Genomic DNA, 27226 nt, shown 5'->3' with positions numbered 1-27226 from the left:
AAAATTAAAAAAAAAAAATTAAAGCCAACAACAGTGAACCCCAGCAACTGTTTAGATTGAAAGACAAAGACTGTTTACCTTGCTATGCTGAGAACACACACACCCACCCACACACACACACACCCAAAGTGACATCAAATTTGACCTGCAAATTCATCACAACACAGGACATAAACTATCAAAGCACAGCTGACATTAGATTCCTATCTGGAAGGGGCTTTAAAATCCCATAGCCACGTCTGGTGGCAAGCTCATGGGTCTAACGGGGAAGTCTTGGCTCTCTCACTTCTAAGCAGCATGAGAGCAGAAAGTGGTTTCCTCTTTCTGAGCTCGTTTCTTCACAGTGATTAAAAAATCCACCCACTTCACAAGGTTGTATAAGGCGTAAGTGAGCAATTCAGACTAAAATACTATACAAATGTCAGGATTATGAGGAAGACAGCAGAGAGCTGTTGTCATTTATAGAAAAGGATAATGCTTCACAGTAGGCTTCTTGTGGATTCTGACTTGCTCACAACGATACGGGACCAAAATTCAGACTTCATGCTTTCTGAAGAAGAAAATATAGAGCCTTAGTGTAAGACCGATGTTTATTCTCTAATAAGTACCTCCTCCCATCTAGCAAAGTATTCTGGACATCCCCATTCTGAATGAATTTCAGCCCGGGCCAGGCCTCAATCTAAAAACACCAAGTGGGCTCCATGGACTGGTACCCGTCCACTCTGCAAACTGTTACAGGCCACGACAGAGTGTTTACAAACTTTCATAATAATTTCAGAACAGTATTCATGTCTGTTGAATCTAATAAGGAAAGAAAATGAGCTTACCTGTTCATTTTTCTAGTGCTTAATTTGTATTGCATTTTCCAAAGTATTGTTTCTGGACACACTCTTTCCCTTGACCCTCCCTCTCTAATTCCTTCTCTCCTTTGCTATTCACTCAGGCTCATCCACTTACTTTCCCACAAGTCCCAACCTTACTCCCCCTTCACTTCACATCACGCACAGCTGATCACCTGCTCCTTCCTCAAATATTTGCCCCCAGGACACAACTGTCTCTTGGTTGTTCAGCTGCCTCATGGGCTCCTCCTGGTCTCCCTGACCTTCAAAGACTGATGACCTGGAACTTAGACCTCAGACCTTTCTTTTCTCCATTCTACACACACTCTCTCTCTTTGGGTGATCTCATCCCATTGCATGGAGTTAAATGGAATTATTTTCTTAATTTCTGGAATGTTCATTGCTAATGCCCAGAAACACAATTGAATTTTGTATGCTGATCTTGTTTCTTATAATCTTGTTAAATCCATTTATTAGTCCTAAAAGTTTTTAGTGAATTCCTTTGGATTTTCTATATACAAAATTATATCATCTGCAAATAGACAGAAGTTATACTTCTTCTTTGCTAACTTTGATGCCTTTTATTTCTTTTTCTTGCCTAATTGCCTTAGCTAGAATATTCTATTACAATGCTAAATAGAAATGGCAAGAATGGACATCCCTGTCTTGTTCCTGACCTTAGAGGAAAAACATTTAGTCTTTCACCATTACGCATGATATGAGCTATGGGGTTTTTGTAGATGCTCTTTGTCGGGTTGAGAAAGCTCCTTTCATTTCCAGTTTGTTGAGCATTCTCTCTTCGGCCTATCCATCTCAGTTAATGGTGATTCCATTCTTCCATTCAGGACAAAATTTTGACTTCTCTTTGACACCCATCTTTATTTTTCTTTTCGGTAAATTTTTTTGAGTATAGTTGACACACAATGTTATATCAGTTTCATGTCCCCTCAGGCTCTTTACACACATCCAATGCATCAGCAAATCCTGTCAGCATTTCCTTCAAAATATATCCAGCATCCAACCACTTTTTACCACCTCCACTAGTAATGCCCGATCCTAGTTACTGTCATCACTTGTCTGAATTTTTACAACAGCCCCCTATCTGGGCTCTTTGCTTCCTCCCTTGCCCTATACTGACTATTCTCAGTATAGCTGTCATAGTGGTCTTTAAATGGAAGTCAAACTGTGATTACTACTATTCAAAACCTTCCCAGTGGCATCCTGTATCTCACAGTAAACTCTTCCTCTCACAATGACCTATGAGGCCAATCTCCTGCCCCTCTCCCCCTCACTCCACCCTGGCTACTCCCCTTATCCCCCTCATATCACCTCAGCTACTTCCCCCCTCCCCCTCACTCCACCCCAACTATTCCCTTGCTCCCCCTCACTCCATCCCAGCTATTCCCCTTCTCTCCCTCACTCCACCTGGGCTACTCCCCTTCTCCCCCACACTCCACCCCTGCTACACACCATCCCCCTTACTCCACCATGGCTACTCCCCCCTCTCCCTCACTCCACCCTGGCTACTCCCCTTCTCCCCCTCACTCCATCCCAGCTACTCTAACCTCCTGGCTACTCCTCAAACACCCAGCATGCTCTGGCCTTCAAGCCTCTACACTTATTGTTCCCTCTCTGAAACTATTCTTTCAGATGTCATTTACTTACTTCACTCCTTACTTCATTGAGACCATGGATGAAATTATCACCTCGGAGAGGACTTCCTGAACCACCTTGTAAAAGAGCAACTCTCCCTTCCACCCCCACCCTCACTCCTAAGCTCACCCACAACCTTGCTTTATTATTGTCCACACAGCATGAAGCAACTCCTGTCACATTACATACTTACTTGTGTGTTTATTTATTGTCTATCTCCTTTTATCTCAGATTAGAATATATCTCCGTAAGGATAAGAAGTCGGTCTGTTATGTTTACTGAAATATTCCTGACACAGAGAATGGTGGTTTAGCATGCAATAGACGCTTCATAGGTATTTGCTGAACATATAAATAAATGTATGAATTAGAGAACAACTCCGTTCACTCCATTTCTTCACTTGTTTTTATATCATCTTATATTGTATATATTTTATAAACCACCTACCAAAATATAAATTAGTAAAATAATTATTAAAAAAGGGGGTTCCTGGGAGGCTCAGTCAAGCATCTGACTCTTGATTTCAGCTCAGGTCACAATCTTACAGTTTGTGACTTCGGGGCCCACGTCGGGCTGCAAGCTGACAGTGTGGAGCCTGCTTGAGATTTATTCTTTACCTCTCTCTCTGCCCTTCCCTCCTTCCCTCCCCTCTCTCTCTCTCAAAATAAACTTTTAAAAAAATAATTAACAAATTAATAATTATTTTTTAATTATTAAAAAATAATAATTAAAATAATTATTAACAAAGATATCACTCAGAGGGGATTGCCTTTCCCATCATTAACTAAATTTTTGTTGTTAGCTGTCATATCAACTGATGACTAAATCAATCAATCAATAAATAAAATCCAAGTTTAAAACCTGAAACCAGGCAAAAACAATTATGAGTGGCAATCATTTTGCCTGGCACTTAGTTTTTGAAATAGTGACCCAAGCACCCTTTTTGGTCTTCCCTCCCCTTTGCCCCCCCCCCCCAACACTAAGAACCTACCCTACAGTAAGCAAGGGAGAGTGTGGGCAGAGACCGGTTCATGTTTCTAGACCCTGGTTGGTTTTTAAAACTCTTTGGAATGGGGTGCCTGGGTGGCTCAGTTGGTTAAGCATCCAACTTCAGCTCAGGTCATGATCTCAGTGGTTCTCGGGTTCAAGCCCCACATCTGCCTCTGTGCTAACAGCTCGGAGCCTGGAGCCTGCGGTCTGCTTCAGTTTCTGTGTCTCCCTCTCCCTCTGCACCATCCCCCCCCCCATTAACTCTCTTTCTCTCTCTCTCTCTCTCAAAAATGAATAAACATTAAAAAAATTTTTTTTAACTCTTTGGAATAATTCTATATCAAATTCCAATACCTCAGTCTGAGATACAGTACTGGTCTCCCAAAATGAAGCTGCTCTCTTAGAGTCTTCATGAAATAAAGACAGGACATGATACCCTAACCAAGACTTCCCCCCTCCCATGGAACTGATCCCCAAAACAATGACGTAAATAATTGAACAGAGTATCTAATGAACATTGCTCACATTAAGCACGGGTCATACAATGAAACATGGCTTAGACCCCAACACAGCCAATGAGTTGACAAAACAAGACAGAGAAAGGGATGCATCCATACATTCCCAAGCCCCCATAGGCATTTCTCCTCTCTTTGGTTAAAAACAATTCAATGTATACTCAGAATCATAAAAATGAATTAAAAAAAAGGATTAGCATAAATCTTAGTCCTATAATTAAAATTAACAATGTTTATCAATATAAGCAACCACCCCATGCATTATTCAAGACCTCCTGCTGGAACCACCAGCAAAAGAGAGCATCTCTCCCAATGCATCTGCAAAAACTCAACAGGTAAGAAATCTCAATTGATATTTGCTTCCAAAAGAGAAAGTGAAGGCGAATAAACCCAACAGGGCAGCTACTGCTGATTCTTCTCCAAGTTCCCAGAGGCCTCCCTCTAAAAAAACAGCATCAGTGCACACACTCCCAAAAAATGTGCAGACCCCTCTTCACAGAGATAGAAAAAGCATTTTGAGGCAAGGCAAATCATTTTTTAAATGCTGACTTGCAACAGAGAAACTCTGGAAGTACCCGGAAGAGCTGGACAAAATTGCCTAAACCACTATGTCCCTCTAGAAAGCCAGAATTAAACAGTGTCTCCAACTCACATCTTTCCCCCTCACTTCCCTCTCCCAACAAAACTTGTCCTTTTTTGAACGTTAGAAAAATGTGTCCAACCTTGCTAATATGAAGAATTTTTTAATATCAAAATTTTACCACCACCGCCCCTAAACAACAAAACAGCGACTGTGCCCTGATTTTATTCTTTGAGAAAGGACTGTCAGAAAACAAGGGTGGCACGTGGAAAACAGAGGAGCCAGGCAACCTGCCCTTTCATGTCATATGGAGGAATGGCCACCCAAGGGTTGTCTAGGGTAGGGACTGGCATACTATGATGGCTCATAAGCCAAATCCAGCCCTCAGACTACTTCTGTACTGCCAAGGAGAAAGGAAGGAGGAGAGGGACAAAAATACCAGATGACATAATTATGGCCCACAAAGCCTGAAACATTTACTCTCCGGCCCTTTAGAGGAAAGGCTTGCTGGTCTCAGTCTAGGGGAATGAAAGTTCATCTCACTGCTTACTACTGACTAAAGGTCCCAGACTTAGTAAAGTTACTCATTAACTTGTAGATTTTTGTTTGGTAAAAATACAAAAAATTTCTGTCCAGTGGAATGTATACCCTAAAGGATTTATGACCCTGAGACACTAATTTTATATTTAACTCAGCAGTCAAATTATCTTTCAACATCCTGGCTTCTCCGATGCTTTGAACCAGTAATAAAAACTAACTGGTCCCCTCAGTAATTAAGGAGTCAAAGAAAATCTGTGATACGTGCTCAGTTTATATGTACCTGAAAATCATGATTTTACCTTTTTGAAAATTATAGTTCAACAACTCGTAATGACCTAAAGCAACTCTAGATTCAGGAGTGCAGTTCAATGAATTTATATTTGTTAAGCCATTATAGCATCTATATGCTGTATATTTGAAAAGCAGTACTATCTTGTAAGGGTGTGACACATTAGTTCGTCTACAGAGCATGCACAGAGTACACAAACACCAACAGACTCCTTGAAAGGACCAGCGAGACCCCAGGGGCTCCACAGCTTTTTGGTAAGAAACCCAAACTGAGTCTTCCAACTGAGTCTTCCTAACCGGAATAACTGGATCCATTACCCACCTCTAACTCCTTCTGTACAATGGGGGGTGGGGGGGGGGGGTATCGTTCCCAATTTATTAACATTTGACTCACAAATACCTTATATCTGCAAACAATTTCTACCCAGAACAGCTTGATTTCCTTCATCACTGCTCTGAGAAAAGAACACAGTGGGAGGTGGGGGGGGGAGAGAACAGGGTAGATTTGGATTTGGAGCTTTGAGAAAACTTCAGAATTCCCAAAAAAAGCAAAAGGAGCATTTGGGTAAATCAAGAACAGCTTAAGGCAGCTGACAACAAAGACAGAGTCTTAAAGAGCCTACAAATGGGCTCCCCAACCTCAGCCAGCTCAAAATTACCAAAACCTCTTGACTTCTCTTTCTTATACTGCCTAAAACTCTAAATATCAACCAATCCCCTCCAAAGCTTAATAGTTCTCAGTCATTCATACTTTAGTATAAATTAGCTTATTTCAGACTGGCTTCCTCTTAACTTCCAATAATGCCATTAAAAAAAAAAAAAAAAAGGCCTATAGGAATTACAAGCAGATACTGAAATGCATGGGCTCAGGAGCCCAGCTGCATTAAGTGTGTGTTGCTTTCCAGAGACCACTTGTGTTTAGCTCCGCTGCGTGGTTGTACCTCCTGCTCTGTGGATCCTATTCCCGTTGCATCCCTCAGGGAGCCTGACACTTTGGGAGACACACCATTATATAAATGTCTCTCTGCTCCCCTTGCTGGAAAATCTCAGCTGCAGTAGAAGCTGTCTGTGCCATTACAGTGATGCGGCTGAAGGAGCCAGAGCAGATTTTGAGTAATCACAGCCTAATCACATTTTAATTACATTGGCAATCAGTGAGTTCTTAAAGAAAGAAAGAAAGAAAGAAAGAAAGAAAGAAAGAAAGATTAAATGCTCGTTAAACACAACACAGAAACAGAAATAATTTTGCAAATGGCAAAAGCCCAGATAGGTCAGACTGAAAGGCCTGATTTTTGCACTTTTTATAATATTTAAAAACTCAACAGAAAGTTAGGTGATAGCCCTACAATGTGCAGAATATGATGATAAATAGAGCCTTTTGAAAAACAGACTCCTCCTTCCCTTCCAATTTAGAAAATCTCCAGTAAGATGAAGGAGGAGGTACACAGGTTTCAAAATCAGACAGACCTGAATTCCAAGCTGGTTCTCCCACCACCAAGTCACCTAACTTGTCAGGTCCCCACTTCCTCATCTGAACACCCAGCCGTAAGGAGTGAAGGAAAGCTGTGGAGGAAGTAGCGGGTGCCTTAGCAGGCATTCAATAAGTGACACGCTATTTCACCCAGTGTTGTTAGCATTAACCCTTCTTTTTTCTTAATTTTTCCAAATGTTTATTTTTGAGAGAGAGAGAGACAGAGACAGAGTTCTAGTGAGGGAGGGGGAGAGAGGGAGGGAGACATAGAATCTGAAGCAGGCTCCCAGGCTCTGAGCTGTTGCCACAGAGCCTGACGCAGGGCTCCAACTCACGAACCACAAGATCACGACCTGAGCCAGAGTCGGACACTTAACCGACTGAGCCACCTAGGTGCCCCAGTACAAGTGCTTCAGTAATCCCTGTCCTTATATAGTCACTTTTTTCCTAATTCAAACACCTATCTTGCCATTATTTTCCACATTAACATGGTATAGTGATGTCCCAGCAGCCACTGTCCTCCTTCTTAAGGCAATGGTAACCTAATCTGGCTTGTAGGGTGGTGGTTCCCAAAGTTTGGCTGAATTAGAACCACCTAGAGGGCTTGCTGACTCCTAAATTGCTGGACCACCTCTGAGGTCCTAATTCGATAGGTCTAGAGTGGGGCCCAAGAATATTCATTTCTAACCAGTTCACAGATGACGCTGATATTCCTGGTCCAGGACTACTCCTTTCCCTTCTCAGATCACAAGCTAGGAAGGAAGGTCTCCACCCTCAGGTTCCATGAGTGGGTCCAGTGATCAGGGGAAGGCTGGGCAGCACATGACTCAGATTCTCAGGACCTTCGCTAAGGACTCCAGGACAGTAAGTACTCCGCTGGATTTTAACCTGGAGACATACATTGTAGGAGGCACTGGAAGTCACCTCAGGGCCATTAGGGAGACGCTGTCTGAGAGTGGCACCAACCCAGAAGAAGCAGAGCCAAGGGGAACAAACAGATAAAACGGTTTCAGTCCCAGGGGCGCCTGGGTGGCTCAGTCAGTTAAGCATCTGGACTTGTGATTTCAGCTTAGGTCATGATCCCAGGGTTGTGGGATCGAGCCCCGTGCTAGGTTCCTCGTGGAGCATGGAGCCTGCTTAAGATTCTGTCTCTTTCCCTCTGCCCCCTCTCCCCCTCACACTAGCACATTCCGTCTCCCTCTCTAAAACAAACTTAAAAAAGGGGGGGGGGGGTTCAGTCCCAGAATCAAGGGCATGGTCTCCCTGGGACTGTCCAGGTTTTATGATACAATACTTCCCTTTTTGCTTAGATAAGTTTGGCTCAGCTCTCCTTCCACTTACAGCAGAACCGGAAAATGGAGTTTGTTGGTTTTACTTGGTTTTCCTGTCGGTTTTGGCTCTCCATTTTGCTCCTAAATAACAATTACCTAAACCATTAAATTGTCTCCATTACCACCAAGTCAAATGTCTCCACCAAGTCACCAACCCAAAAAGAGGTCCAAAGCAATGTTTTGGGAATGTAAACAACCTACCCCACACAGAATACACATCTCCCAAGGTGAACCTCTATGAGTTTAATGTAATTCTAACCGAATCCCTACAGAATGGCCAATTACAAGATCAGGAACTTTCCAAAATTCAGCAGTAACAATTTAGAAAACATAATGGGGAAAAATTATATTTAAAAATACATTAAAATTATATTCATAAGTAACAGAAAATGTAATTCTGAGAAGACACTAAACCACAAATACACAGGAAGTTTATGAAGAGAACCATATAGCTTTGCAGGGGTGGGCAAAGGGAGAGGTGAATAAAAAAAAAAAAAAAAAAAAGGATAAATAGCAAGTTTCTGGCCAGAAAAACTCAATATTGTCGAGCGACCAGGTATTCCCAAGCTAATATGCAATATATGAAACTCTCATACAAATCAATAAAAAACAGATGAAAACATCAATAAAAAATGGGAAAATGGACCAAAGGAAATGAGGAAGTGATTAACACAAGAAGAAAAACAACCAGCCAATAAAAATGTGAAAACTAAGGGCAGTACTTAGCCTGACGGCACTGGTGAGAGGGACAGGGAAGCAAGAGAGTCACCAGAGCTGGCTTTTGGGGGCCAATGTAATAATCTGCATTAAAACCCCGAAAACACACAGTTTTGACTCAAAAACTTCACTTCTGAAATTTACCCTAAGGAAATAATCAAATAATTTTTAATAGAGAAAAAAGTAAGGGAGCACAGAAGAGAAAAAAACTTAAACATGGAACAAATGGTTACTATCTGGACAGTGACTGAAGGAGGTATTTGTTGTACTTCTGTAAACAGAATTCATCCTTTAAGACATGTATTATTTAAAAATAATTGCTATTATCTTCTGGATGTAAAAATAACCCTATTATTTGAAGCTCTTTCTACAACTGTCTTTTATTTATATGATTAGTTGGCCTAAAATCAGGTGTATAAATTATGGTACTACTGTACATGGGATATTATTGGCATACGTTCAACAATTTAGACTCACATATATGTACACACACAGGGGAAAAGCAGGTTATAAACAGCATGTACAGAATGAATGTTTGCTTTTTTTATTGTGGTTGTTTTTAATTTTATTTATTTTGAGAGACAGAGCACACAAGTGGGGGAGGGACAGACAGAGAATGAGAATCCCAAGTAGGCACTGCACTGAGAGTGCCCACCCCCCATACCAACCTGGGGTTCAATCCCACAAACTGTGATATCATGACCTGAGCTGAAATCAAGAGTCAGATGTTTAACCGACTGAGTCACTGAGACATCCCATGAATGTTCTATTTTCATAAATATACATATTTATATTCATTTTTATACAGTTTCGTAGAAAGGCCTAAAGAACACACACAAAATACTAATAGTGGTTATGACTGGGAAGTAGGATTGTAAGTAATTTTTATTTTCTTCTTTTCATATATCTGCACTTTCTCAAGTTGCTAAAATTATTAAATACCCTTTTTAATTATAAGAAAAATAATACAAATGTTAATATTTTTAAAAAAAGAAGTGACTGACATTTGAGTTTGGGAGTGCTAATGCAGCTAAGTATAAGAAATCATCTTTTTCTTTTCCTGTGATTTATGTGATAGAACACAAACCAGTACACTACCAATTCCTCCACCTAGCACTTAATGGAGACAGCAAAAACTTTATCTCCCAACATTCATTCATCCTTCATTCAATCATTCATTTTTATGATCACCTCCCATGGGCAAGGCAGATGGTGCTGGAAAGTCTACTTTAAAAACATCCGTTTTTCTTAAAAATCAGATACAAAACGCAATGGGTAAGTTAGGGTGGGTTATACTTCTTTGGCATTTCATAATTAAAATTTTCACCTACTACTGCTTTTAGATGCAGTATATTCTATACCTGATTTCTCATGGTGCATCACTGTCTCCTTCCCCACCCTTACCCACAGGAGCCCTAAATTTGGGGGCAGTGAAGAATAAGACCACAGAGCTTGGCCCCAAGTGCCTGCAATTTAAGGATGCTTAAAAGCATCATTGTGACATCCCATTCAAGGATGAAACTCAAAACCAGCAGCACCAGGAGTACCTGCAGATCACTCCAAGTCAGTAAGCCCAGGGAGATGATGTGGCTGTTCCAGACCATTAGTGACCATCTGTAAGAGAGTGACTGGTCCTTCCAAGCTCCATCAGAAAACAGGAAAATGTAAGGATCAGATTCTCCCTCTTTCTGCAGCCAAATATCTTGGCAGCTTTACAATGGCCCCATCTTGTGGTTTATTCCTTCCATGAGGAGGACGTACCATCCCCAAAGAAAAGTCCATTACAGAAAATCAAGGAAGAAGTGGACCGATAGATATGTAACATGTAATAAAATCCTGCTCATGAATTATTGAGTAACATCCATTAGTCACCAATTTCCAAAAAGTAATACAAGACTCTTAGAAGAATATGGAAGTTGGGAGAACTAGATCTCATCCTTTTCTTACCCAGTCGGGATAACAGCAGTTTCAGTGAAGAAATTCCTATTTTATATAAAAGAAGAAGAAAGTTTCCCTCCCACCGTCTATCTCTAGAGGTAAATCAATATACACATTACAGATCCTGTAAGACCACTAATGCGTGGACCATTAATGAGAGCTACAGCTTTATTATTACAGGAAAAAATGCTGCTAATGTAAAATTAATTAAATCCAATTATTTTTTACTTGGTACTTTCTATGTGCTAGACACCATGAGCTTTATAAAAATAAAACAGCCTCTCCCTTCCACAAGCTCCCAAACAGGAGATGCAAATATTTACATAAATAATTTTATGTTGCAAGATGAATTTGAAACTTCTAATAACAAAAGAATAAACATTATGTTATAGGGGTTTCAGGCACAGGCTCTGGAGGCAGATTACCTGGATTGGAATTCTGATTCTATACCCATCACTAGCTAGCTATGTGACCTCAACAGGCTTAACCTTCTTTTCTACCTCATTTTTTTCATTTAAAAAATGGACATAATAATGATATCTACCTCATAGGATTATTGTGAGGATTAACTGTGGCACAAATGGAAGTATCATTAATATCAGTATTAATTATTACTGGCATGAGATAAGGAAGCACTAATTATGAAGATCCTGGGAAAGCAGTCCCACGGAATAGAATCTGTGGCCAAGTTCTGAATAATGGTAAGGATTTTAGTGGGAAGTGATGGGAGAGAAGGGCACTTCACAATTAAGGATTAACCTGAGCAAAGGCCTAGAAGTAGGGAGAGTCGATGCCCTGAGTAAGCTGGTGTTGTGGCTACAGCAGCAAGGCAGCTGAGCTATATGTAGTGGGGGAAGGAGGTGTGCCAAAGAAATAATGCTGAGCAATGAGGCACGCTGGCATCTGACTCAAGGAGGTGGTGACCATCAGGCTAATAAGACAACACTCCTCTAGAGGCAATGACAGCTCAAGAAGCAGGGCATCATAATGGTAAAGAACATGAGATTCTGGGTTTGAATTCTAGCTCCATCTCTTAAGAGCCGTGTGACTTGGGCAAGGACCTAATCTTTCTGTGCCTCTGTTTTCTCACATGTAAAATAGGTGTGTTGAAGATTAAATGAGGGTCTATATACCAAGTTCTTAGAACAAGTGCCTGGCACCTAGTGATACATATGTGTTTGCTATTAAAAGGTTGAATACTGTATGACTCTTGATCTCAGAGTCGTGAGTTTGAGCCCCACACTGGGTGTGGAGATTACTAAAATAAATAAATAAATAAACTAACTAACTAACTTTAAAAAAAGTAGAATACTAGCCTCTTCCTCTTGATAGCTCTTCAGAAAATTATGAGCAGTTGGTATGGGCAATGACAGGGTCAAGGATATAAGACTGCTTTTCAATTATTCAAAAAAATACTACCACAAAAGTAAATGCTCTCATTTGGACAAAAATTTCCACGGTCCATGAAAAAAATTTATCTCAAAGGAGTGACAAACTGACAGCAATCACTAAGCTTAAGCACACACAGTTCTAGGCAACACGACTCTTGAGTTTGTCCAAGACTTCATCAGATCACCACGGCCATGCAAAAATGGCAAAGTGCACCATTTACGAGAAGACAGTATCTGTGTTGATTTTGGATGATGGCAAAGGTTTTAATGTGAGTTGGGATGGGGGGGAGGAGGGCATGAGCCAATGGATGGTCACGATTGCTCAGACAATCCCTAAGGCAAGAACTTACTTCCAGATCCATCCTTGACTCTAGGTCCTTCAGGCTTGGCCTCAGAAATAATGTTTGCATTGGCGTTATTCTCCATCTCGATCACAAAGTCACTGTCCTCCTCAAACTCAGGGTGACTAAAGATCCAATCCAGGGCTCTTTCCAGGTTATTATTCTAATAAAATAAAACATTTTTACAATGAATGCAGTCCCAGGGCCTCATTATATCCTGCCCACTTGAACCAGGATGTCAAGCCGATAAGACAGGAGGCCTGAATTCATTAGTCCTAAGTGCTTCTGAGTGAGAAGCTCTGACCCTGCATATGAAATGCACATTTAGCTGGTATTCTCTGAGTCTCCCAACTGGGGTCTGTAATTGGATTCACCAGAAAACAGTTCTGAGCAGCAGACCAGCCTTCCAAAGTCCATATCAGTCTTAGCTCAGTGTTCCCACAGGCTAATGCTACTGATGAGGTGCAGAATATCAAAGAGTATTGCCTATGTCTAAGAACAGCCCTTTTTCAGGCCACAATAACTGCATGTACCACATTCCCTATCAACTGTGTTTTCTGCAGAGCCATGCCAGGTAGAAGGGATGCCAATGTGAGTACCATGTTAGTGCATCTTCTCCCTCAATGTCAGCAGAACTGTTGAAATTGCAGTAGAGACAAGATTAATGCCTTGATTAATGGTGACAGCATTGGTTAGTTAGGTTATATTGTTTTAAACTGAACTCCATGAAGTTCAAACCAATTGACCATAAAAACATTTTCCTCTGTGATATCAATCAATGGCAGGTTCAAGAATTTGTTTCAACATCATCAGAATCTCCAATGAAACACTCAGGCAGTAAAATAAGTGGGGCAAAGCAAGTGCCCCGAATGAAAACTAACTCCAGTTGAGATATTTCAAGCATTTTAAAGGGAAACAGATTGCTCCAGCCACACCCCATGCATCAGTTGAGAATTGTTACATGACCTCAACAATGGACCCCAGCAGGCAACCAGTCAGGAAAGGTAAGAAAGAACCAGTAGCAGACATCCACTCAAAAATGGATATGGTGTGGCAAGGGAGGGTGGGTTGAAAAAAAAAAAAAAAGTACTTTCCCTCAATATTAAACAGGTATCTGTACTATAAGAGGAAGACTTCTATGTACCCTCTAGTTTCATGGTCTCTTCTCTCCTGATAACATCAGAAGTTCATTAATACCAGAAGCATCTTCTCTCTCCTCAGAGAGAAACAGAAATGGAAAATTCCAGAAGCCATTCAGTCTTCTCTGTGAGGACTTTTGATAGACACTTCTCCAAGGTCTTGGTCTCAGAAACGTAAAATTTCTCCTCAAGAACTGCCTTATTGAACACTGAATCTAATGCATCCTTCTCTGCTCTAAGGCCACAAGGAAGCTCCAAGTCAAATCTCAGACCCCTGCGAGTAATAAACACCAAGATGATACAGTTTCTTTAGGTTTGGTCATCTTGCCCTGGCTGCATTATCTCCCTATTTTTATTTTTTACTCCCTATTCTTAAACTGTCCATATAATTCCCCCCAATCATTTATTTTAGCTATATATATAATATATGCAAATACAATTTCTATGGGCCATGGTGGGGTACAGAGTGAGATGAACATGATTCCAAATGATCAAAGGACACTGGAAAGCCCAACGGCTACTGGCAGAAATACACATGACCTCCAATAAGTGGAGAGTATTCTCACACTATCTCTCATGCTTACCGTGGCTCGTAGCGCCTGAATAGCCTGATTCCGATGGAATCCCATGGAAGTAATGATAGCTACAATTTCCTCCGGAGGTTGGTTATCCAATCCAGTAGCACCAAAAACAGAGGCCCCAGCAGAAGCCGCTCCTCCATAACCAGGCATGGTCAGTGGTTCGGCAAAATCTGGGGAAAATAATCATTCTCAGGTCTTTTCCTTTTTTTAGTCTTGAAATAAACAACATTTTAGAGCTAAGAAGGAAAAATACCTACGAAGTTATAATAATCAGGACAGTTGGTACTAGCATTAAGGATAAACATATAGATCAGCTAAAACAGAATTCAGAGAGTCCAAAAATAAACCCATAGATTTATGGTCAGTTGAGTTTTGACAAGACCACTCAATGGGGGAGGGCAGTCTTCTCAACAGATCGTGCTGGAACAACTGCATGTCCACATACAAAGAATGAAGATGGATCCCTACCTCAAGCTATATTCAAAGATTAACTCAAAATGGCTCCCTGACCTCAATGTTAGAGATCTTAGGATAGGCAATGGCTTCTTAGCTATGACAACAAGAACACAAGCAACAAAAGAAAAAACATAGAAAATTAGACTTCATCAAAATTGCAAACTTTTGTGCTTCAAAAAATACCATCAAGAAAGTGAAAACACTCACAGGATGAGAGAATATATTTGCAAATCATGTATATGGTAAGGTACTTGTATTGATTATGAAAATAACTCTTACTACTCAACAATAAAAAGACAAATAATTTCATTAAAAATGGGCAAAAGTTGGGCTGCCTGGGTGGCTCAGTCAATTGAGTGTCAGATTCTTGATTTTGGCTCAGGTCATGATCTCATAATCAAGATCAAGCCTCATGTCGTGGAGCCCGCTTAAGAGTGTCTCTCTCCCTCTGCCCCTCCCCCACTTGCACACACACATGCTTGCACAAGTGCTCTCTCTCTCTCTCTCTCTCTCTCTCTCAAAAAAAAAAAAAATGGGCAAAAGATTGGATAGACATTTCTCCAAAGAGATTTAAATCACCCACAAGGACATCAAAAGATGCTCTACCTCATTAATCATTAGGGAAATGCACATCAATATCACAATGAGCTACCACTTTCACATCCACTGGAATGGCTATAATAAAAACAATAATAACAAGGGTTGGTGAGGATATGGAGAAATTGGAACCCTCATACACTGGTGGTAGAATGTAAAACAATACAGCCTGATTGTTGAAAAACCTGCACTTTTATGTTATGGAGATGGCTTCTTTCCTTCAATCTTATGAAATAACCTGTGCTAGCTTCACACTTTTCTTCTATGGCTTCCTCACCTCTCCCAGACTTCATAGACTGAAGAGAGTGAGGGCCTTGCTCTAGACTAGGTTTTGGTTCAAGGGAATGTTGTGGCTGGTCTGATCTTGTGTCGAAACCACTAAAACTTTCTCCAAATCAGCAATAAACCTGCTGTGTGTTCTCATCACTGGTGTGTTCAATGGAGTAGCACTTTGCATTTCCGTGGAAGAATTTTTGCTTTGCCTTCACAACTTGGCTGTTTGGTGTAAGAGGCCTAGCTTTTGGCCTCTCTGTTTTCAATACGCCTTCCTCTCTAACCTGAATCATTCCTGGCTTTTAAGTTAAAGTGAGAGATATGTGACTCTTCCTTTCACTTGGACACTTAGAGGCCAGCATAGAGTTATTAGCTGGCCTAACTTCAATACTGTTGTGTCTCAGGGAATAGGGAGGCCCAAGAAGAGGGACAAAGACAGGGGAATGGTTGGTCGGTGGAGCAGTCAGAACACACACATCTGTGGATTAAGTTTGCCATCTTATGGGTGCAATTTGTGGTACCCCAAAACAGTTACAACAGTAACATCAAAGATCACTGATCACAGATCACATAATAGAATAATAATGGAAAAGTCTGAAATATTGTGAGAATTACCAGAAACGTGACACAGAGACACGCAGTTAGCAAATACTGTTAGAAAGTGGCACCAATAGACTTGTTCAACACAGAGTTGTCACCGACCTTCTGTTTGTAGAAAGTACAATATCTGCAAAGTGCAATCAGATGAAGTGCAGTAAAATGAGATATGCCTACATTTCTAACTAAGAAATGATAAGGACTTGAAATAGAAAACTGTGCATGAAGAAATGGGGGTTGGTTAGTTAGCTTTCACTTCTGTCTACTTTATTAAGGTATAATTCACACACCCTATAATTCACCCACTTGAAGTGTACACCCAGTGGTTTTCAGTAAACAATATTGCCCACTCAACAGACTACAGTATAGTGTAAACATAACTTTTACATACACTGAAAACTAAAAAATCCATCTGATTCACTTTATTGTGGTGGTCTGGAACTCAACCTACAACATCTCTCTGACATATGCCTGTATGGCCCACATCTTTCCACTGGTCTTTTTGCCACCGAATTACATACTTTAAAAGGTGAATTATGGGATGCCTAGGTGGCTCAGTTGGTTGAGCATCCGACTTCAGCTCAGGTCACGATCTCACGATTCGTGGGTTCAAGCCCTGAATCAGGCCCTGCGGCGACAGCTCAGAGCCTGGAGCCTGCCTCAGATTCTGTCTCCCTCTCTCTCTCTGCCCCTCCCCCACTCACATTCTGTCTCTGTCTCCCAAAAACAAATAAACATTTTTAAAAAGGTGAAAATAAATAAATAAATAAATAAATAAATAAATGTAAAGTACTCACTTAAAAAAAAAAGGTGAATTATATCTCAGTAAAGCTATTATTTAAAAAAACAGAGAGAGTGAGAGTAAAGATTAACACTGTGACTCTGCAACACAGGCAAAGTGCCACCTCACTGAAGCAGAAAAAAAAGTGACCTAAAAAGTTAAATTATGAGGGGCAGGAAAAAGTGAGCTAAGAAGCTAAATCATGAGCTACAAAGTCATTTTCTGGGACACATTCAGAGGACATGTTAGTATCTCCATGGCTTAGCAACACTGAAGATCTCATCAGACTCCAAAGCTATTCCCCTTTCCAACCACTGACCTGGCTCTTCCATGTGAACAATGATCCAGTTGAAGGCCACTTCAGCTCCCATATTTCCAGTAAAGTACACAGCCTTCCGACATGCTTCTAGAGGGAAACCCATCTCGGCCAGCTGCATCACTGATGACTCATCAATGTCTGAGGCTATGGAGCACAACAGAATATTCTGGTGTAAAAATGTAAACTCTCTTCTTGTCTTAGCTTCTCCTCTCCCACTATCCACGTGCTATCCAAACAAAGTGCTATATTTTTGGTGGTTTAACTTTGTTTTGTTGTGTTTTAAGTCATCCAAATATTTAGCTATTTGAGCTGAGTTTATATCTGACCTAAATAGGAACCATGTTAATTACCTGGACAGCCCAAGCACGGAAAAACAATTCCCTAATTTCATAAGGGGAGATTTGGTATATTCCCAGAACCACTTCAACCTCTCAGATCATCTCAAGACCTTTCCTATAGCAGTTCTTCTATGACTGAAATCTGAAGAGAAAAGAATTATCTACAGGCCTAAAAGCCTATTCTTTAAATCCCATAGGAAATTATACCAGGCCTTTAGGAAAATATATGTATTTTATATACACCAGGTCAAAGGAAATAATCAGCTCTGGGGAAATGGAGAGCCCAAATGTTAAGTAGAAAAGACAGAATATGTTCTGTAATGGTATACATTTAAGATTTTGAAAGAGATACCTTTATAAACCTAACTTGGGCTTGGACACAGAGCGTTTTCTTTTCTTTTCTTTTCTTTTCATAATAATAGATAGATGTTGGTGGAGATGTGTGTGCATACGTATGTGTGTGTGTGTGTGTCCATGTGTATACATAGAAGCACACGTCTGTATATGTATAATGTACAAAAATATACATTAAAACCTACAGGCATGTGTATCTATATATATGTACATGTACACACATACACACATAAATACATGCATGTATAATGCATACATATATATAGGCCAATAAATTTTTTGTATATACTTTTGCACATGTATATACATGTTTATATAGATACACATACAAGTATGCATAAATGCACACATAAACACCTACTTAGTGCTCTCAAATTATCCAACAGTTAGGGGGGAAGAGGAGCACAAAATATATCCCTCATGTTTTCCGTGTCGTGACGTCTCTACTGAAAATTCTGCCAAAGACGGCAATTAATAGAACATAGTAGTAGTAGAACTGAGGATGAGAGATATCTTTTCTATAAAAATTATATCCAAAATGTATTTATCATACAAGGAAGGTACACAGAACATCCTATCAAGACCAAATTTTAAGAAAGCAATGATTTAAGACAACAGTGGCTCCCAAGTTGTGTTGTATGGTGGCCTTGTGTTCCAAGAGAGATGTCATTATTGAACCACAAAACAAGGGGTTTCCATGGCCAAATTAGTTTTAAAATCTACATTCTCTATTCTCCCCTTAGAAATTCACAAGGTGCATCAGCATAGTGAAGACTCAAACATCCTATAATAAAGACTCCTACAGTAAAGAAACTAGGAAACTCTACAGGATACCTTTCAACATCTTGTAAGACTCTAATGTTCCCTACAATGCAGTTTAAGAAGCGCAGCTCAATAAATGGTGTATGTATGTCTATAATAACATATTAGATTGAAAGTGTTTAATTCCATTTTTGTGAAAAATTAAGTGAGCCAGGCATGGGTCAAGGACAGGGGAAGGATATGTGCCAAGAGTTAACAGTGATTATAGATGGGCGATGAAACCATAGATGGCTCCTACTGATAATTCATAATTTATAAATACCTTTTATTCTCATAATAAGAAAATAATCAAAGTTATTCTTTTTAAAAATGAGAAAGGAAGGATGCAAATGTTAAACAATCCCAGATCACTCTATTTCTCCTGTTGAGTACAGGTAATTGCTGATAAGACGGCAGGCTCAGATCTAGGAGGAAATCAATGGCCAAACCATTAACACTGGAAAATGGCTGAGTGCTTCCAATCAGAGACAGACTCCTCTGGCATTCAGGTCCAACCACCCATCACCTCCCCTGGGGCAAAAGCCTTGCAAGGACAGCTCTCTGGAGGATCTGGAGCAGCCAGCAAACCGCTCACATTCCAGAAAAGGTCAAGTGGCATGAAAAGCACATTTGACTCCTAGATCTGGTTCTGGTCCCAGCTCTTCGGTCTCTGAAGTTTTCTGGGTCTTAATTTTATACTCTGTAAAAGGTTACCTGCCCTGCCCTTCTTACTGTGAAAATCAAATAAGAACCTGGATTTTGCATGAATAGTAAAACTATTTATCATTGGAAGAATTTATGAAATAATAAATGCAATATAACTCATGGTAACCATTCAAAAGTAGTAACAGCCACTGTTATTGTTATAGATTATGCACAGAGACAATGGCTTTCCCAAGACCCTCGCTGACCCTAACAGCTTCTTCTAGCAAAGAGCAAATCGTAATTGACCAAGGAAAAGAAATGTGGAGGTCTAAGCCACATGATCAATCATTTGCAAAATACATGAACTTCTAAATTAACAATAGTTTGTCTCCAGGAGAGCTTTGTAGACAAAAAGATTGAGAGTATTTAGTGTTAAACATTCCTTCTTCCTCCTAATTAATCTCTAAATATTCATTATAAATAGTTTATTATGTTCTTTTCAGAAAACCAAGAGTACCAATTCCCACAGGATTAAGGAACTAAAAGTCTACAAAATTAACACAATCCAATGACACTAATAACCTTTAGAGTATTAATTAATACAGCCATGTCCTGTCCAACAGCAGGAGTGGAAAAAATGCTGGGCCACAGTGCCATCATTGCTCTAGAGCCCTACTCATGGCCAGAGTGGGAAGAAATGGCATCATTAGCCCACCTTCACACCTGAGGAAACTGAGGCTCAGAGAAGTTAAGTAAATTTTTCTAGGTTGCACAGTCATAAATGGCAGGGCCAGGTTTCCAATCCGGGGCTGGTTGGCTTTCATGCTGATGATCACTCTTCTGAGCTACAGAGCCATTTAATCACCATGTCACTGGTTTACATTTACTGGTAACTCAACTTGCAGATGAAGAATCATTCCTACCCAGGAAAAAGCTACACACATACACATGTAGAGAACAATGCCCCTTTATTGAATTCCCAAAGATAAATGTCAGACCCATGACAACTGTAGGACAACTGAGAAAAATTTCGAAAGATACATACGGTCTATCAGTTGGTTCATCAGGCGATCTGGAAATCAAAGGAGAGGGAAGAAATGAGACCAAAGCATGGCAAATAGTTTTAGAGAAAAAAAAAGAATTCATGCAGGGCACTCTCTAATCCCTCAACCCCGAGGGATTCCACACTGTTGTCAACCACTCAGCTCCCCCCAACACATACCACCAAGTCTGTACAATATGAAATCATCACAGTAGGGAGTGAAAATAAACAAGGTTTCAGGCATTTCAATCAGATAAAACATGATGCTCTGGTTATCACCTTAATGAACGAAATGATTTATCTCCCTGTATTTCTAAGAACTCTATATAATTACAAACTAAGGATTCTGTTAGAAACATCAGAGAAAGCAGGAGCAGTTCTAATGAACTATAAACTGATCTCTGCTCTCTGGCCCCTTGAATGGACCACCTATGCCACATAACAGAGTGTGCCACGTAGAGTTCCATTCCCTACTTTCCATACTCTACAATTTAGCATTTAGAGAATTAGCACTAGAGAATAATGGAACATAGATGCCTATCTTGAATATGATCTTGCTCCTTCTGGATTCACCTTACCCTTCTTTGGCACCTGAACTTGGTCACCAATAATATTCAATGCTCAACTAATGAAAAACCTTTGGTAGAGGGGCCCAGAGTGCTCTATCACTATTAATTCACCTAATTAACTGATTAAAAAGGTGAACAGTAAATAGGTGAGCAAATGAAACCACAATGAAATCGATTTCATCAGTAACTGAGCTAACAATAAAACCAAGATTTTTTGTCCCTGTCCTCCGATCCACAAAGATGAAGCAATTCTTTTCTGTATGTCCTTTTCCCTTAAAAAGTTAAGTATTCTAGGGGTGCCTGGGTGGCTCAGTTGGTTGGCATCTGACTTCGGCTCAGGTCATGATCTCACAGTTCATGAGTTCGAGCCCCGCTTTGGGCTCTGTGCTGACAGCTCTGAGCTCAGAGCCTGCTTTGGATTCTGTGTTTCCCTCTCTCTCTGCCCCTTCCCCACTCATGCTCTCTGTCTCTGTCTCTGTCTCTCTCTCTCTCTCTCAATAATAAACATTAAAAAAAATTTTTTTTAAGTTAAGTATTTCTAAATAAAAATTTATTCTTCACAGAGCCAGCTGCTCCTTTGTATGAAACAGTGACTAAGCTGGGGAGGTAAAATGTGGTCAAGATTTTTAAAACCAACATGCACTATTGAACTTCCCCTTCTGGCTGTCCAACCATACTCCCAAGAGGACACAGCTCCTCAAAACTAAAAGCCTACTGAAAACACACTCCTTATCTTCCCTACAGGTCCGTTTGGGGGAAGGAGAGGCAGAGGAAGCCAGAGGCAACATAACCTAAAAACTGTTTGGAGATTTGCTGCCCTCTGTTGCCAGTGATTTCTGCAGGTCCATTTCATTTACTCATCATGGGTCTGTGCCTCCTCCCATGACTAATTTAAGTTTACTGTTGCAGCCAGGCCTCCTACTGTATGTCTGTGGTGGGTTAAACACAGGAAAATGGCCAAGGGACAACAGAGTGGTGGAAGAGAAGAGACTCTTCATCTTCGGGTGGGGCAGGGAGACAGTGAGAGAACATCCTCCTGACAGAAGATGGTACCTTTTGAGTCATCAGGAATGACGATAGGGGGGCTGATGTCCGGAAGTTCCTCCTCTCCTGGCTGTAACCCCCTGGCTCGGAGATGGTTGATATCAAGTAGGTCTGGCATGTCAATAGAAACATCTGAAAAATTAGAGAGATTACATTCACCAACTCTCCAAAAACCCACAATCACCCCCTAAAACCAGCACCTCTAACTCTTATGTACATGTGTCTAAGCAGAGCTAAGGGATGCTTTTCAGTTCCCTGGAGTAGATCACTGGACCAGTAAACTCACTGAGACTAGTTAGATTTAATGGAGAAGCAGAGGGAAAGTACAGAACATTTCACACTGAACAAGCAAGAAGTTGTAAACTGGGAACCCAAAGACTATTTGTGGCCCAGACAATTTCTGTTTAATGTTTTTAAAATGTTGGCAACAAATTCCAATTTTTAAATCAGAAGATTTCATTTAAATATCCCTATTTCCAGCTTATTTTGAAAAACAGAAAGCTATAGCATATTCTCAAATGGTAATAACTGCCTGGGTCTAATTTTCAGCTTCCACTCTAGACAATATGTGCCCTAGAGCCTATCACAGACCCCACTGCTGCCTACTGATCCTGAGCATCATATTTGTGCTATTCTGATTCTTCTGGTAAAGAAATGTTTTTCTAAGCCATGTCTTTATCCAAAGTGGAAATACCCAAGAAAGACCAAGAAAGCCAGGCTACACATTTCTCATATCCAATGTACTTCTTTCATTTACATTAATCCCTGTGCTTGTTAGGCATTTGAGTTTGCAGCCCCTACATTATGCCTTTTCTCAGATCATGACAGGCACTGCGATCATTCTAACCAAGGTAATAAAGAATGAAGTTTTAAAGAAATAAAATTGAATCTCAAGTGTATTAGGCTTGGGGGTATTTTTTTTTAACTGCTCAGGTCAGTTGTTATTGTGCTGACTTACTTAAATACAAAATTTATTAGTCTAAAAGTCTGCTGAGATTTAGTGTTATATTCAGTTATGACAATAATGAAAAATGGGTCCCAATGTTGGTGTGGGATAGGTCTCTTGGGCTAGCACACAGAACCTGAAAATACTATCCCCAAAACTAGCTATGATGTCAGATAAATAAATCCTATTTTAAAACAACAACCCAGAGAAAAAGCTTACTTAAAAAATTTTTTTTCAATCTCAGGGGATAGCAAAAACAAACATAATGTCCGACAAAGTCAATACAGTTGTTCCTCAACAGAAAAATTCAGGTTCATTAAAGCTTTGAGGCTCCTTTAAATTCAGCAAGTCTATGAAATCTGATCTGAATTTTTACAGAAAATCCAATGACAAAGAAAAATAAGAAAGCTGTTTCCAAAGCAGTTAAAAGCCTTTAGACGAAAGCAGTGTTCTCTCTCAGGTACTTCTCAGGTCCACAGAGGAAAGGCTGAGTGATGATCATCCTGCCCGCAAAATCATTCCACCAGGAAAATCGAAGATGTGCTGCAGAATCAGTCACGGCCCTGCACAAGGTCACGTGGCAAGCAAGTGCCATGTCAATGGAGTGCTAGAGGTTCTGGGGAAATCCGTCCTGCTGATTTTACATTCTTTCTACCTACCCCCTTCAGATGAGCAGATGAGTGCTTAATTAACCAGTATAAGACCTGAGTTATTTTTTAAGCCCTCAAAACCAGAAAATCTTTAAGACTGGCAAGCAGCCTGAGCTACCTGCTTGAGAAATGACAAAGAGTAAAACTGTCCATCCAGCACTGAAGACAGCCTAGTAACACCTTGATGTTGGATCATGACGATGGAGAAAATGTTCTCATACATTGTCTAGAAAACTAACCTCTAACAAAGGCTTCTGAAATTAGCAAGAAAAAAACCCAAGTAAGGCAAAAATCAAATCCCTTTTCTGACTATTTAATGCAACTGACTATACTCATTTTGTTATTAATAAAATTTGTATGATTTAAGTGACTGTTCTCAGCCACACCTGCCTACTTTAGAGGCAGAGGAGAAATAATAAGAGGAGCATGTACCTTCAATTACCTGCACCTCCAAGTGTGGTCTCTGGACCAGCAGCACCAGCAGCATCAGTATCACCAGGGAGCTTGTTAGAAATAAAGAATTCCAGGCCCCACCCCAGACCTGCTGAATTAGCACCTGCATTTTGCCAAGATCCCAGATAATTTGTGTGCATGTTAAAGTTTGGAAAGCATGGTTTATTTGATAATGTGGAGATGTCATTTTCACTCTCAGAATCCAGTCATCCCAGAACGCATCATTACAGGGGTGGGCAGCATGTGATAGTTTTTATTATGAGTGCAAATCATATACTGTGACTCAAAAGAGAAAGGTGAGGACAATGGAAAAAGAACGAAATGGAACTATTTCTGACAGCCAACCACATGGGCCCTTTCACACGCCATTTTTTTAATGGCTAATTTGATGTTTCAAGCAAAAGCATGCAAAAGATACCTACCAAATTTTTTGGGAACCCAGTCAAGACCAAAAGTGAACTTCTTTATCTGCACTACCAAGTATTCAGGGAATGAGGCAAAGCGAGATGTTCTGGGAAACACAAGGGGATTAGATCAATGAAACAAGGCAATCAGAATCATGATTATAGTTCATGAAGCATCCAAAGCTTTGTCTGAGGCACACCTGGCAGTTCCAGTGACTGCACTGAGAAGGAAGGACACTCAAACAGACACAAGCGGACACACTCACCCGCAACCAGTCATTCTTCCTGGCCTTTTCCCAAGGAGAAAATGTTTAACGGAGGAGAACGTTGTCCTTAGAGAGTGATTTGGAGCATGGTGCAAAATTACACTTTTATTTTGCTGTGGCATTTTGTATTTCTGAAAACTACTTTTCAACTGTAGACATCTTTTTGTAAAACCCTTGCTAGAATTTAGTACAGTTTAGTACCCCTGAACAACGCAGAGGTTAGGGGTGCTGAACCCCCCATGGAATCAAAAATCCACATATAACTTTTGACTCCCAAAAAACTTTACTAATAGTCTACTGTTGACCAGAAACCTTACCAATACCATAGAGTCAATTAAACATATTTTATGTTATATGCATCATATACTGTATTCTTACCGTATAAATATGCTAGAGAAAATATAACACTGTACTGTAAAAAACCCACTGGACCCACACAGTTCAAACCCATGTTGTTCAAGGACCAACTGTGTGTGTGTCTGTGTGTGTGTGTCTGTGTGTGTGTGTGTGTGTGTATTATCTGTAGGATAATACGTGCATGTACTACATGTTTGTATGTGGGGTTTGAAAAGCTTCACAAGTTGGGGCGGCTAGGTGTCTCAGTCGGTTAAGTGTCTGACTTCGGCTCAGGTCATAATCTTATAGTTTGTGGGTTTGAGCGCCATATTGGGCTCTGTGCTGACAGCTAGGAGCCAGGAGCCTGCTTCAGATTGTGTGTCTCCCTCTCTCTCTGCCCGTCCCCCACTCACACTTTGTCTCTGTCTCTCAAAAAAAGTGAATAAACATTTAAAAAAATAAGAAGAAAAAAGAGAAACAAAAAAAAGAAAAGCTCCACAAGCAATCCTGACATACCCCCAATCTCTGCTCCCACAGAGAATCACTATCTTACAGCACAAAGTTGACATAAGGAGGGTTTATTGAAACTTTGGTTGAGGTTGACTACTGAAAATGCCAACACCTCATTAAAATACTACTGTATCTAAAATCCATGATCATGTGAATCCTAAATATATATAAATATATATACATAATGAGATAAGCATCTAAAATATCTAAATCTGACCTTACATTTTTAAATTAATACATATGGTCAATATCTCGAGTTTCCCTTCAAACTTTCAGGAATTGTCTAGACTTTAGTTTGACAATTTCATGCAGACTATTTACCTACTATACCAAATTCAAGCCCCAGTTCCAGCTCATTCTCTCCACATTTATCACCTTGTTTATAACAACCATTTCTATGTGAGTGTCAATGTGGATATAGTAGGTTATGTAAAAAAGAAAATAAGCTGTAGACAGATACTATGTCTTAAAATGAAAGACTCTCGAACACCGTCCCCACAAACTCTACTTTTCATATCTAAGTCATTGCCTTCTACCTGGAATGCAGTGGGCCCAGAATTCAGAAAGCAAAAGAAATGCATTGCTGCCCCCTAGTGTAGAAGAAAAGCCATAGTACAGGGACAAAACACTATCCAAAAATGGGTCAAAATGATGTGGATTTGGGTCTAGAATATGCTACTTAATTCACTCCAATGTGGACAAATCACTGACCCTCCCTGAGGCTCCATTTTCACATCTACAAAACAGATTTCTTAATCATATCTACTTGCCAGGACTATGCAATGTTCATAAAATGATGTGAAAACACTTGGCACACTAGAACATATACTATGTATACCCAGGGAATTAGCACGATTATTTTGTCATAAAAGAGCTAGAATCCATGGCATTGAACACTGACTTGGTCTATCACTGACCTGTTTTTTGCCCCAAGCAAGTCATTTAACCTCTCTGTATCTCAAATTCTCCAACACAAGGATGGTAGAAGGGTCCAGGCAATGATGTAAGGGAGTTCTTTAAAAAACAGGAACTTAACGATCCTAAGGAACTTATCTATTATTACCCTGGTTCATTCTCCAGAAACTGTAATATTATCTCTAATTAGGCTTCCTACCTTCTGAGAAGCAGTAATAAACATCATTCTTACTCCAATATAGCCAAGTCCTAATTTCACCAAAATCCAACCAACTCCAGCTGCAGTATTTTCAACTAATGTAAAAATGTCACCTCTCTGACCTCTTCTTCTTACCACATCAACTTAAAAGCTGGGAAATATGTAATAGTGAGATCAGTCAAAAGTCATCAGTATATCAGTTATTTCCAAAATGTGGCTGAAAAGCCCCAAGACTCTAAAAATTGCTCTGTGGTCAGTATCTGGGTGAGTAAATCAGCTGGTGATACCATGGGCAGTGCAGGGAACTGGAGGCTGGGGTGTGGTGGGAGAGGGGTGGATAATTTAACACATCCCTTTGTTATGGGTAACTAACTACCAACCTAAGAGTACCAGAAATCAGATTAGATGAGCCCACAT

The 27226-nt window shown here is 40.2% G+C and overlaps 1 protein-coding gene across 1 annotated transcript in view; it reads right to left on the bottom strand.

The window, feature by feature from the left end:
* Window positions 1-27226, bottom strand: part of USP13 (ubiquitin specific peptidase 13) — a 120375-nt gene that overhangs the window by 7124 nt on the left and 86025 nt on the right. Inside the window, exons 14-19 of the mRNA XM_030328910.1 lie at window positions 24602-24690; window positions 22140-22262; window positions 20521-20547; window positions 17338-17481; window positions 14318-14484; window positions 12604-12757 (exon numbers count right to left, since the gene is read on the bottom strand). Coding sequence (XP_030184770.1) covers window positions 12604-12757; window positions 14318-14484; window positions 17338-17481; window positions 20521-20547; window positions 22140-22262; window positions 24602-24690 — 704 coding nt within the window. The remainder of the gene's footprint in view (window positions 1-12603; window positions 12758-14317; window positions 14485-17337; window positions 17482-20520; window positions 20548-22139; window positions 22263-24601; window positions 24691-27226) is intronic.

Source organism: Lynx canadensis, chromosome C2 (genome assembly GCF_007474595.2).
Source record: "Lynx canadensis isolate LIC74 chromosome C2, mLynCan4.pri.v2, whole genome shotgun sequence".
In the NCBI taxonomy this organism is placed as follows: domain Eukaryota; kingdom Metazoa; phylum Chordata; class Mammalia; order Carnivora; family Felidae; genus Lynx; species Lynx canadensis.
The sequence above is the reverse complement of the archived record's forward strand: the minus strand, read 5'-3'. Positions and strand labels throughout refer to the sequence as shown.